We start from the raw sequence: 12,680 nt of genomic DNA on the forward strand, positions 1-12,680 counted from the left end.
TACTCCTCACCTTAGAGACAAATACAAAAAAATAAAAAACTGCAGTAACAGGTGAACTGCTTTCCATTGTTACATTCTTGGCAATTACCTGCAGAATTATGTGGTGGATTATTGTCAATTATTATCAAGAAACAATACATTTTCACAGGCTAAACACAGTCTAATAGTCATAATAACTGCAACATAAATTCTAGACTATTGATATTTCGCACCGACAGAACTTAACAAACAACTACACAAAACAATTTCATCATTAAAATTGACTATAAGTCTTCAAATTACATCAGCCAGTGGCGCCAACCATTAATATTAGCAGTTGTAAACATTGGAGTCTACTCACACACATGCATGAAAAAAGCGACACAGAGGCTGTGCATGCACATAAGAAGTAGGAGTAAAATACCTGAGCCTCTCTTAGAGACCACCTTTACACTCTTGGACAGGGTGATGTACAGCAGGATCATCAGAGGGCTGGGAGGTCTCATCTTCCCCCCGTCCTCACAGCCTAAAAAGAGCGAAGGAGGGAGAATAGGGATGGCAGGAGAGAGAGAAAGAGCCATCAGTCACTGCCATTACATGAGATCAAGTACCTCTTTGTACTACTAGACAAGAGTAAGTGTCAGTGCGGAGGGATGTTCTGCAAAAACTACAGAGAGCGCGCGCACACACACACACACACACACACACTTTTGTGCAAATATTTGCACACCAACTTAAACATACTCACACACTTAGATCAACATACCAATTTCCACATTCCCCTGGGGGGGTTACGGGGGGTCATTCTTAGAGTGATTTTCTTTCGTGGTTGAAATTCAGACGAGTTATCATTAAAGGGATATATTTCATGAAACACCATTCCATAAGATGCTGACAAATCAATAAAGAAATAATTACATGTGTAAGAACGACCAGTTTAATCGCCGTTTTCATTAAAAACCGAGAGGGTTGGGAGGAGGTGGGACCTTGAGGGAATTTAAAATGATCACCTTCTGACTCAAAGTGATGTAGCAAATATCCCACCTATACCCCTTATATCGACGCTTATTATATTAATTAATGGAGGTGACTCGCTCTCTACCTCTCATCTTCTCTGAGTAAATGACATAATCTAACATGTAGTAATTACCCCTTAATAGCCAGGTCCTGAAATAGTGCTGCAGCTGCTGTATAAATTTAAGAAGAAACTGTTTATTAGCTTAAAGGTTATACTCATGGCAATATTCATCCATGTAATAAATTTTTTGAGACATCAAACAAGAATCACAATTGGGAAGTAAATTAGTTACCATTTAACCTGTTAGCATCACCCAATTTGCCACTGACATGTTTAGGATTAGGATAATCTTAAGACCCCCTTTTTGCATGCCTAAATATGAACGCTTACAGAACTGTGGTAAACATGCAAGGTGCAAATTAGAGTGCATTTGCAGGTGTTTGTTTAGCTTCTGGCTAAAATATAATTTGACTCAAACCCCCAGCAAGTTGCTGCTGACCTGATGGCAGTTAGGAGGGTGAAATTTTGGACAAGAAAGCCTTGTTTAAATTATAATGAAATTATAATTTCCTTAAGATCAACATTGTTTTAGACCAGAAGCTTCTAAAGTGTCTCCTATTTCCATTCGTTTTAGACTTTTTAATGGCATGACATAAGATAAAACATATTTATGAACCGTTAATGAAATGTTAGTGAAATATAAAGGAGCTTATGCCTTATTTTAAGTCTAGTGCTAAGTTAGCCAGCTGCTGGCTTCTGCTTCCCCATTACTATGTCTGACTCCTGGCAAGAATGTGAAATCTAATTCCCAAAATGCTCAATTTCTTTCACGTCTAAGATTTTTATTTTTTTTTATTCCTTGCTAGTTCCTTTCTCCTATGTTTTATCCAAAGGTAGACAGAAATCCCTCGTGTTGTTTCTTTTGAAGCACGGATAACAAAGGAGGGGCGAGAGTTGACTCCGTGGTGCAAAGAAACTCTTATATCTACTTGTGTAGGAGTATGTCTTTAGTACCAGATAACCAAAATTCTTTAGGACAGGATGGGAAGATTGAGCAATAGCTCGATAATGTTCCTTTCAATCAAACTGCATAGAAATTAATAAAACAACACACACGGAACTGACCAAATGAACCTGAAATGAAAAGATAGGCTCTTTGAAGACAAAAACTAAGAGAGACAGAGCCAGGAGGGACCTTGGAATCCACAGCTAGTCACGTGCCCTGCAGATTAGCATAGCTAATGAAAGGGGCCTCTCTCAGCGTGTGTTTACACGGCACTCACAGCTCCTACTTTAAAAAAGAACCCTTTCTCTGCTCCTCACTCACATTCTGCTAGGAAACAACTCTCAGTCAATAAACACCATTATGCCAATAAAATTCCTGTGAAACACCACAGCTGATTTGCTCCTCCTTTTTTTGTTTCTTTAATGGCAACAAGCTGGAGAGTTGTGAATGTGTGTTTTTAGCCTCAGCTGTAACTCCATGATGGTTTATGGTTATGCAATCACCTATCCGAAATATATCCCCAGACTATAGTAGTCTTAATGACTTTATACCTCTTTAAAGATAAACGTATTCCACAACTAATGCAGCGATACTGTTTAAGTTCAAAACAGCAAGGGAGACGAAGCTAAAAAATAAACAAAAAAGGTAAAAAACTGAAAAGTCAAGGGACCACATGCACAGAGAAAGATTTTAATATTGTCACAGCGTAGTAGTTTATTTACATACTGTACCTTTCTTTTGTCTACTCTATAGTTAGCTTGCTGTCTGTCTTTCGTTTAGTGTCCTCACTGTATTTCTGCGGTCTGTAAATGGACGTCATGTGATCAGCCTGGTATTCAGTGTTAAAGCATTCTGCTACATCAACTGTCATGGAGGCTAAAATGAGCACCATGTAACCATAAAATGATCAGTTTAACTCTGGTCTCTATCGTCCCATAATTCCTGTTAATATTTTTGCTTTAAGCTCTCAATCGTTGGCATCGGGCACAAAAAAGAAAACAAAACCGTAATTAGTTGTAAAAAGTTGATTCACTAAACAAAATGATTGGCAGGCGGGTTTGTGCAGGATGGGGAGGTGCCCCTCCGTTACAGCCTAATTCAACAGAACAATGTTAGTGACCCTGCTCTGAATCCCGGTCGCGTTACGCCTTCACAATCTCAGTTTGGGCCTTGCCAGCCATGACATCACCAGCCTGCTATCCTCACACACAGAGAAGGATTGTGCATTTCACATGCAGCCCCTAACAAACCATACAAACACCCAAAACCCACCTCATTTCCTGTCACCTCTGTTTAACCCAACACAAAAGAGCTAAAAAAGGAACTTAAAAACAAGAACGGTCCATCGGACAGATTCTCAGTGTACTTTTTAGGACAGACTGATGACTGAGTGAAACTACACACATTAGACATCCGCATGTAAACTCAATAAAGCAGCTCTTTGACTACCTTAGTGTAGACTCTATTAAATGTTTTTGCAATCCTCGACGCTTCATTCATCATTTTATGATGCTCAGTGGAAACGTACACCATAACACTTTTATGGTTAGTGTCCCAAAACAAAGAAAGCTTGAGTTTGACTTAAACATACAAGGTAAACATTTCTTAGCCTGACCGACTTCTTCTGAAGGTATTAAGCTATATAACATCCAGGACAAGAAAAAAGCTCGAAAGGTAATTTCAAAGTGCCCAATAAAAAACGTTTCATGGTTTTAAAAATTAAAAATATATAAAAGTACAGCATGTAAGTGAATCACAATATGTACTATCCGTTTATTCTAATATGACACTGCTCTGTTGCTTGTATAGTTAAGAGCCAAGCTTTTTCTCTGAGGCGTCAGGAGCAGGTGTGTTTGAGGAGGCACACACAGAGGCATGGCGTGAGATCCACGCTTCAGCGATGCATGAAGCATGCACACATCATCACCCACAGTAGCACACATGCCGTTTGACTGCTGTTTTGTTACCAGAAAATGAGGGGCATGGCCCACCACCACCTGCTGACTCGCCCCTGACAAAGTAGCAGAGGAATTTAGTGTCTGTTGCCATTGTTACGGGACTGTATCTTACAGGATAGCAGTATCTCCTCCCAAATTCAATTATCACCTCAGGCTATTGGTTGCTAACACACCCCCATTGTTCTGTTCATGTTGTCTATGCGTGTGTGCGTGTGTGCTTCCATCAGACCTGAGTATGTTATTCTCATTTCCAATTTTTTCTTATCTCTCAAGGCAGTGCACACAAATTCACGTAATTACAGGCCAAAAACACCTTGCTGATATAGGATGAAGTTGTGCCATCTTAAGAGAGAGAAGGAAAACGCCGCCATCTTGGCATAGAAAGCCATGGGTGATTGATCATGTGATTTAGAGATTTAATCTAATTTGAAGGCAGACCACGCTGTGGTCTTAGGTAAAGTACATCATAAGACGTGACTCTGACCTAAAAAGAATTTATCCAAATCTTGTTGCGTCCATGGAGTTATCCCTGCTGCTTCCTTTTAGCTCTAACTTCTACATTATGTCATCTACTGTTTCTAATATAACAAAATAGACGGTCCAAGTGAAAATGTGAAACAGATAACATATGTAAAAGTGAACATTTAAAGAGGCAAATTCAACCTAGACTATTTATCCAACAAGGTATGACGTTCATTACGACGAGTTCTTCAAGAAAGAGCACAAGGGTCTCTCATTAGCTGTCTCTGCTAAGTGCAGGTAGGACAATTTATTTTCAGGAATAGATGATGAGTGTATCCCACTGCTGCAAATACAAGGGTTTAATCTTTCTCACACACAAAAACAGGCCAAGTGCTTTTTGATCAATATTACATGAGTAATAACTGCATAATATTAAATGAGATTTCAACAGATTTTTCTTATCTGTATACAGATCATAACCCTGATGTTGTGTATGGAAATGTGTACATACATATATATACGGTATTTGTATACCACCATCTATTCTATAAAACTCTGCATTATTTATGAGCATCAGCAGCCAGTGACTGTAAAATTACCTTTGAAGCTACCCTCTTAGAGATAAATAAACTGACTGACATTACTGATAACAGGAAGCAGGTTCAACACTGAATTCAATTAAATTAAAGAGAAAGTCTAAATTATTCAAAAATGAACGTGAATTTGTGTGCAAATGCAGCTCTCTAACTTTCATCGTTATTTCTCTTCATCTGCAGATTTAGCTGCGCTAACATCAAATGCGACACCAGCAAGCAGAGCAGCCAGATGAAGATGAACAAGACAAGCACAAGGAAACACACACACAACTGAATGAGTCATAGGTGTTTCTATGTGTCACTGTGTCAAAGAGATTCATGCTGGGATAGCTAGTAAATGGCACAGCATACTGTAACTATGCTTACTGTATGTTTACCTGTTCCTCATGCTGCTCAATGTGGCATCTGCGCGCACATGTGTGTTTGCTCTGCTGTTTGCCAGATGTGTCACAGTGTGAGTCAGGCCCCATGAGCGGCATTGTGCAGTTGTAATGTGAATCACTGCTTCGGAATAAAAAATAAGCTTGGTGGTACACCAGGTGAGCTTTCGTTAAAACACATTTGACCGCTTTTGACCATGATCAGCCCTCGTTAATCTCCAGAGGCTGGCCATAGGTGGTTAGAGCTAACGAGCAAGGTGCTGTGAGCTATGCCCTGCCTCAGTCCCAACACGCACCTCTTCACTGAGTGAGATTAATTACCACACGATCCTGAGCCAATCCACACCCCTGCTGTTCTCTGAACTTCGAACATAAACACACGGAGACTGCACATGCACGTAAAGAGCACATTCAAGCACATAAAATGCAGTCCTGTGTATATAATTAATTAGAAGAGCTTCAAGGCAAACTAAAGCCGTTTGCTCATGATCGGTCAAGAGTAAAGGCCGTGGGTTGTTGAGGTCTGACTTCACACACATTCCACCAGCAGTGAAGCATTTTCCTGCAGTTGTTGATTGCTTTCAGCCAGGTCTCCCATGCCCAGGCCATTGTCAGCTGTCCAAGGATGACTGGCCACAGAGACGCCCTTATGTTTCTAGTCAATGCTGCCTTTGATGGAGAGCAGGGGCCAACGCTCTCCTCACCCATTTAGTGTACACACCCCACTGGGGCTGCTGGACCACAACTGGCACCCAGGTAGACTAAAAACACTGGCAAATGCAAGCACACCACTTCCACAGAATGGTAAACAAACTGGGGTGTGCACACAAACATAGAACATTTTAAATATGGATGAATGTTGTGCCTTTATGTTTTGACGTCATATTTGACAAGTTTCATCTAAAGCACTTTTTACTCTGCACCATAGACTGGCAACATGTCCAGGTTGTGGATGGATGGGTGGCTATTATATTATTCTGATTTGTTATTGCTCTAATTGCTACATTGCAAGAACAAGCTCAAATGTGCACAGTTTGTTCTGGCATCAATGAAGATTCAGCGCAGTTCAGTGAACTCTGTAGGCGTTATGTTATATTTAACATATTCTTTTCTCATTGCAAACATGTTTTCTTTTAGTTTATTATAGTAAATATGCATGCTGAAATGTTAAGCAATTATCAGTAACTCTTTCAAAACAGTACACTGTTAAATCTATTTTACAAATAAAAAAAAGCAACTAATGGTGACTTAATGCCAATGAGGCATGTCATGTGGTTAGCGAAGAGCAAAGGGCGGAATGAATTTGCCAAAGTGCAATACGGAAACTATTTTTGCTTTCTTTTTTTTTTTCATTTTAATCAGCTTTTAAAAATTTGTTTCCGTTGATAAAAAAGTGACCGGTGCACAGAGGAGAAGGCCTTGGCCCGGCTACCCTAGAGGCTTAGTCAGCAGATTAGCTGATATGTTCCCAGGTTGCAAAAGATCTAAAACACAATAGGACACTAACCTGGTAACTAGCCGGCTTAAAAGGGACCTTTAACTGGAATAAGATCCCTCTAGTCCGCATGTAAGGAATTAATAAAGTTCTTCATATTATTATTATTATTATTATTATTGTATAATCAACACAAAAATATACAGTTATTATATACACATTGTAATTTACACATCAGTGTCTCATGATACCCGAGTCATGTAGCCAGGCAGCAGCAATAGATTCTAGTCAAGTACCTGCTAAATTGTATCCTCTCATCAACTTAAGTGAATAAAAATATCCCCAAATGGTTATTGATTTGCTTAAATTGATTCTGATTTTTTTAGGCGTGGAGCATAATATCCTTCATCTGCCAAACTGCAGTCTGATATTGACATCTGAAGTTAGAGGACATCCAAGTATATATTAAAGTGTCAACACACTTGTCTAAAAGTGCGACAACTCAAACAAAACACTTTCTCCTCTAGGTAAAAGACTTTGAGAAATATGACAGAGAGACAGTCATAGAAATTTTTCTCAAATTCAGTTTTTTTTCTCTGTTTCTCAGTGTGAAAAAACAAAAGTGTGAAGGAAAACATGCAAGTTGGGACTCTATTACACAATCCAGGACATGTCTTGGATAAACCTTGACTATATTCGACCTTTTTCGCCGCAGACATTCTGACTTGGCGTGTACAGTAATGATGGTTGAATTCCAAATAAGCGAGGTGCTGCTTTTGTGCATGCTGGTTCACTGTCATGAACTATGGGGACAATTAATGGAAGTGAGGGAGTGTTAATTCCACCTGTGCTCTCTTCACTGTGACAAGATAAAACATCTGTCATAAAAAAGGTCTGCCACAGAAGCTTTCATGGAAACTTTCAATCCGAGATAGAAAATGAGGACTTTGATTGGATCTGCACGCTTCAGCTGCCTGACAGACATACAGCTGCTGTACAGGAGCGCAGCGTGCCTGATGAGGAATCAGCAGCCGCTGCAGTAGAAACACATCACCATATGTTGCAATTCCACAAAAACTAAGGCAGCGCTGGAAAGGTAAAAAGGTAGCTTGCAGCGTGGGAAAAAAAGACTATACATTTGCTATATTCCCATCCTGCTTTTGATTGTGACATGGGGCGTAGAGAGGCATTGCAGTTGTCTAAAAAGACTGTATATGTCTGTTTTTTTCCCTTTAAAACAAAGCTCCTTGAGGAAAGGAAATGCTGGCCTGAGCGGTTTTCACCTGGAATGTGCATTTACGATTTGGTATCCATGACAGTCTGTCCTATTGTCTGGAGAAGCCATCGTAGTAGCAATGGAGCCTAAACGAGGCCAATAATGGTTCTCTGCTCGGTCCCCAGAGTCCTGCCTGTTTAAAAATCGATTCTCTGCTTGACTAAGGACAGGCTGGGAATAGAGAGAACTAAAAGAAATGGAGAGGAAAGTGGAGGAAATAAGGAAGCAGGGGTTGAGAAGAGTTACAACAGATAAGAAAGATACCTCCAATGAAAAATCCAACTGTAAGTTGCATAATCAATTGTATTTGGATCAGAGCATCATAAATTAAGACAAGCATGCTGTTGCAAAAAACATTTCAAGAAACATCTAGCCGTGGTTGTTTTCCAGCATGCTCGTGTGTTTATCATGCTATTTAAAAGTAATATCAAACACTTTTTATTAGAAGAACATTTTTTATGTGTATGTATGCAAAGTCGTCACAGCTGCATAAACATACACTTCATCTCATCATCTCCGTATAGTCCAGTGCACAGTGCAATATTTTAACTGAAGTATAACTGAAGTAAAATGTGCATATCTAGTCTAGAAACCTTATTTTGTTTTAAATCTGTCAAAGTATTTTGAAACGGTTCCAGAAAAAAAAAAAGTATCCATAACTCGATATTTTGAGTTCTTTTCTTGAACTTTCGAGTTAATAAGTCGAAATTTCGAGAAACGTAACTCGAAATTTGGAGAAACATTACTCGAAATTTGGAGAAACATTACTCGAAATTTCGAATTACTTTTCTCAAAATTTCGAGTTAGCTCTGCCAATCAGTAATGTACGTGAATGAGGTCACTTTCTTGTTACCCGGAAGCATATGGCGCAGAGTAACGCGCACTCAAAACCGGATCGCAACATTCGCGAGTACGTTTGCTGATAGTAACGCCATGTGATTCAGCTAATAACACAAGGATTTCATCATTTTTGAAGCCATGCTGAAAATACTCAGCAATCTGTGCATTCATGACTGGATGTAATACCGGCAGCTTAGCTGTAGTATTTGTACCTGAGGGCTTCAGCTTCCGGGTAACAAGGAAATGACGTCATTCACATAGCTTACTGATTGGCAGCGCTAATTCGAAATTTCGAGTTACTTTTCTCAAAATTTGGAGTTAATAAGTCGAAATTTCAAGTTAATAAGTCGAAATTTTGAGAAAAGTAACTCGAAATTTCGAGTTATGGATCCTTTTTTTTTGTGGTGGAAACGGGCTTCCATAGTTCTCTGAATGGCATCTTGCCTTGATTTATATGCTTACTGGCCACTTTTTTAGATACACTGCTCATTAATGCAAAATCAGTCAATCACATTGCAGGAACTCAAAGCAAAATTATAATAGAAACTGCTGATCAACTGAGGTTTTTTCCACACAACCATGTCTGCGGTTTACAGAACATGGTCTGCAAAAGAGAAAATGTCCGGTGAGCAGCAGTTCTCTGTGTGAAAATACCTTGTTGATGTCAGAGGTCTGATGAGGCCAGACTGCTTTGCGCTGATAGGAAGGCAAGAGTAACTCGAATAACAACTTGTTAAAACCAAGGCATGCAGCAGAGGATCTCTCAGCACACTCCAACCTTGAAGAAGATAGGCTACAGCAGCAGAAGACCACACCAGGTGCCAGTGTTGGAATGGGAGATTTGCATCACGATGGGCAGATGACAAATCTGCAATTTGCAACGATTTGATATATTGATATGGCCTAAAATCTCAGAGGAATGTTTCCAGCAATTTATTGAAGTGGGAAGTAACAAAGTACAGATGCTTCATTACTGTACTTGTGTAGAATTTTCAGATATCTGTAGATATCTTGAGTATTTTTTTTCCTGACAACTTTTACTTGCTTTTACTGCACTTTAAAAAAATATCTGTACTTTCTATTCCTTATATTTTCAAAACAGGCTCATTACTTTTGGTTTAGGGCATTTGAAGGGAGTTATTATTTCACTTCACTGCGAGCCTTCAAACATCAAACCAATTTGAGCCTAAACAGTAACACCTGAAAGGCAGTCCTGTTCATGTATTAATCACCAGGGGATGACACATAACAACAGATGAAAGAGACAAAACTCTGTCCAAACGTCAGGGGTTAAAGTGGGCCGATGTTTCAACTTATTTATTATTATTTTTATTCACAACATCGGAACGACTGCAGGTGTCCATAAGTTACGGTTACAGTACTTCAGCATTTAGCTAGCCCTACTGAAGAGGAGCAAATATAGAGTGAGTAACATTTTTTAAGTAGGTCATTTGCAACATTTCTATCAGCTCAAAAAACATCAGCAAACACACAAACTGTGTCTACAGTTTGTTGCACAGTGTGTTGCTAGCTTAAAGGTCCAGCTGCTATATTTCACAGGAAGAGAAAAAAACGAGACCTAACTTCACTCCGCAATGGAGAAAGAAAGAGGAAGAAGGGAGGTCATATTTAAAGGTAAGGACTGTTCCGTGGTATTTGATAAACTGGAAAAGCTTACATGTAATTCCTCTTGTTTTAAAATCAGATATTGGGTCTGTACATGTGACATGTTTTTTTCATGTTGTGAAACTTGCTGCAAAACAACCTGTTGTAGACTAACTGTGCTATTTAGAGGTTGCATGAAAAACTCTGCAGGTTAGTGCAGGATAAACAGGTTAGTTTGCAGTACTGTGGTTATTCACAGTAAAGGACTGTGTGCGACCGGTGGACAGTGACTGTGGTTTCATGGTCAGAGTTAGATTACATCAAGTGTAGCAGAGATGAATTTGAAGTTAAGCTGATATTGCTTAGATCCATTCACTGAATTCCACCTTCATACTAACTTTATAGTGCCTAATATAAAGACATCGTAAACAATGTACTGTCTATCCCTATTGTGTAAATCCACAAAGAGCAGCAGGTCAGCTCATCCTAGCCTGTACACAAAGAAAGTCTACTGGAGAACACCCATTCAGAAGGTTTCAAGTGATAAGCTGCTTCCTCATCTCAACACAACCTTTAAAGAAACGTTTCCACTGATGTGAATTAATTAACTCTTTCAATTATTACAGTATCAGCTATCAAAATGAAAATTACTGACGTTGCTCAGTCTAAATGGAACCAGATTGCACACCACAAAAACAAAAAAGGAACTTACCAAGGTGTGAGTTACCAAAACTACTGGCAGTATGTCACAGAGTTGAACTTGTCTTGTTTCCTTGACTTTACAGCCTACAAAGAGCCTGAGGTACTGTCAGTTTCGACAGAGAAAGATATATGTGCAGCAGCATTAAGTGAACCAATGACAGCCATCTGGGTGTTGCAGTAAAATACCTGCAGCCAACCAGACCTAAATACACACACAAAGGAGGTATCACACTTACTAGGGATGGATCAATGGATGGTATATGTTTAATTGAACATGTGCTCCCATTGTTATCTCTTGCTGTACACACCAACACTCTACCTTGTATTACCCCAGCTGTTTTATGTGAGCAATGCCCCATAAGCACATCCCAGTGACCTTCACTCTCTCATCTATAGAATCCCAACATACTCACCTCCACCTGGCCACAGTGCACTATATGATGCAATGGGACTCTAAAATCAATGTTTTGGATGCTCTACAATATTCAGCTAAACCAAAGTGGACATTGCACTCCTGTATACTTTTTGTTCTTTGTCTGAATACACACATCCGGCATCCTTTTCTTTTTTCAAGAAAATAAGAGATTAATTACCATATGTATTTTATGCAAATGGTGCAGTGTTTTCAGATATAGTGATCCACATATCTAATAAAGCATGGAAATGTTTAAAAAAAACCTGTTCAGGCTACTGGAAATTCAAGGTTGCCGTTAAAATTTAATATCTAGTATGTGCTTTCTCTAGTGATTCATGAAGAGTATTTAAAATCCATGTTACAACCACACACACGGACACACACACAGAGTCAGTAGCATTGATTGTTCTCTGACCGCAGCTGTATCCATTCTGTAGTGCTGTGGGTCTCCAAGAGGGGAAAGGGCCCTGTGGGGAGCACTCCACTTATCTCAGATGGAATCTTATTACAGGATTTATGTGAACTGAAACAGAAATTTAAGACAGGGTATTCTTATATGTGTGTTGGTACATGTGTCTATCCCTGCTGTGGGGTTATCTAGGTTTTGTCAAAGGAATAATGAATGGACTTTGTTGATTGCAGCTCCAGCCTGTAACTAGTCACGGCTCTTCACAGTCCATGTGTTCAACATCTTTTGAGTGGCATATTGTATTTTGGGTACATAATGCTGCCATATTACCATCACATGATAGCAAAGCATTAAAAACTGAGCCAGAAATGAGAAAGCATACCGGGAGAGCTGGGGTGAAAGTCCAGTCAGCTCTCTTTCTTTTATTTCCTTTTTTTCTTTTTTCTGACACCCTGCAAGGCCCGGGCAGGCTGATCTGCACTGGTGTGTGGATGGAGGGAGAAAAGAGGGATGGGAGGAGGAGAGGCAGCAGGAGAAAGGGAGGGAGAGAGGGATGCATGGCAGGGGCTGCAGAACTAGGAGAAGTGCCAGATCACTGC

General features: G+C 39.6%; 1 protein-coding gene across 4 annotated transcripts in view; it reads right to left on the reverse strand.

Moving 5' to 3' along the window:
• Positions 1 to 12,680, reverse strand: part of il1rapl1a (interleukin 1 receptor accessory protein-like 1a) — a 168,637-nt gene that overhangs the window by 146,531 nt on the left and 9,426 nt on the right. For all 4 annotated transcript variants that reach the window (XM_063499033.1, XM_063499031.1, XM_063499032.1 and 1 more), the window contains exon 2: positions 404 to 505. In XM_063499033.1, the coding sequence (XP_063355103.1) occupies positions 404 to 485 (82 nt within the window). In that variant the 5' untranslated portion in view covers positions 486 to 505. The remainder of the gene's footprint in view (positions 1 to 403; positions 506 to 12,680) is intronic.

Source organism: Pelmatolapia mariae, linkage group LG16_19 (assembly GCF_036321145.2).
Source record: "Pelmatolapia mariae isolate MD_Pm_ZW linkage group LG16_19, Pm_UMD_F_2, whole genome shotgun sequence".
NCBI classification, from domain to species: domain Eukaryota; kingdom Metazoa; phylum Chordata; class Actinopteri; order Cichliformes; family Cichlidae; genus Pelmatolapia; species Pelmatolapia mariae.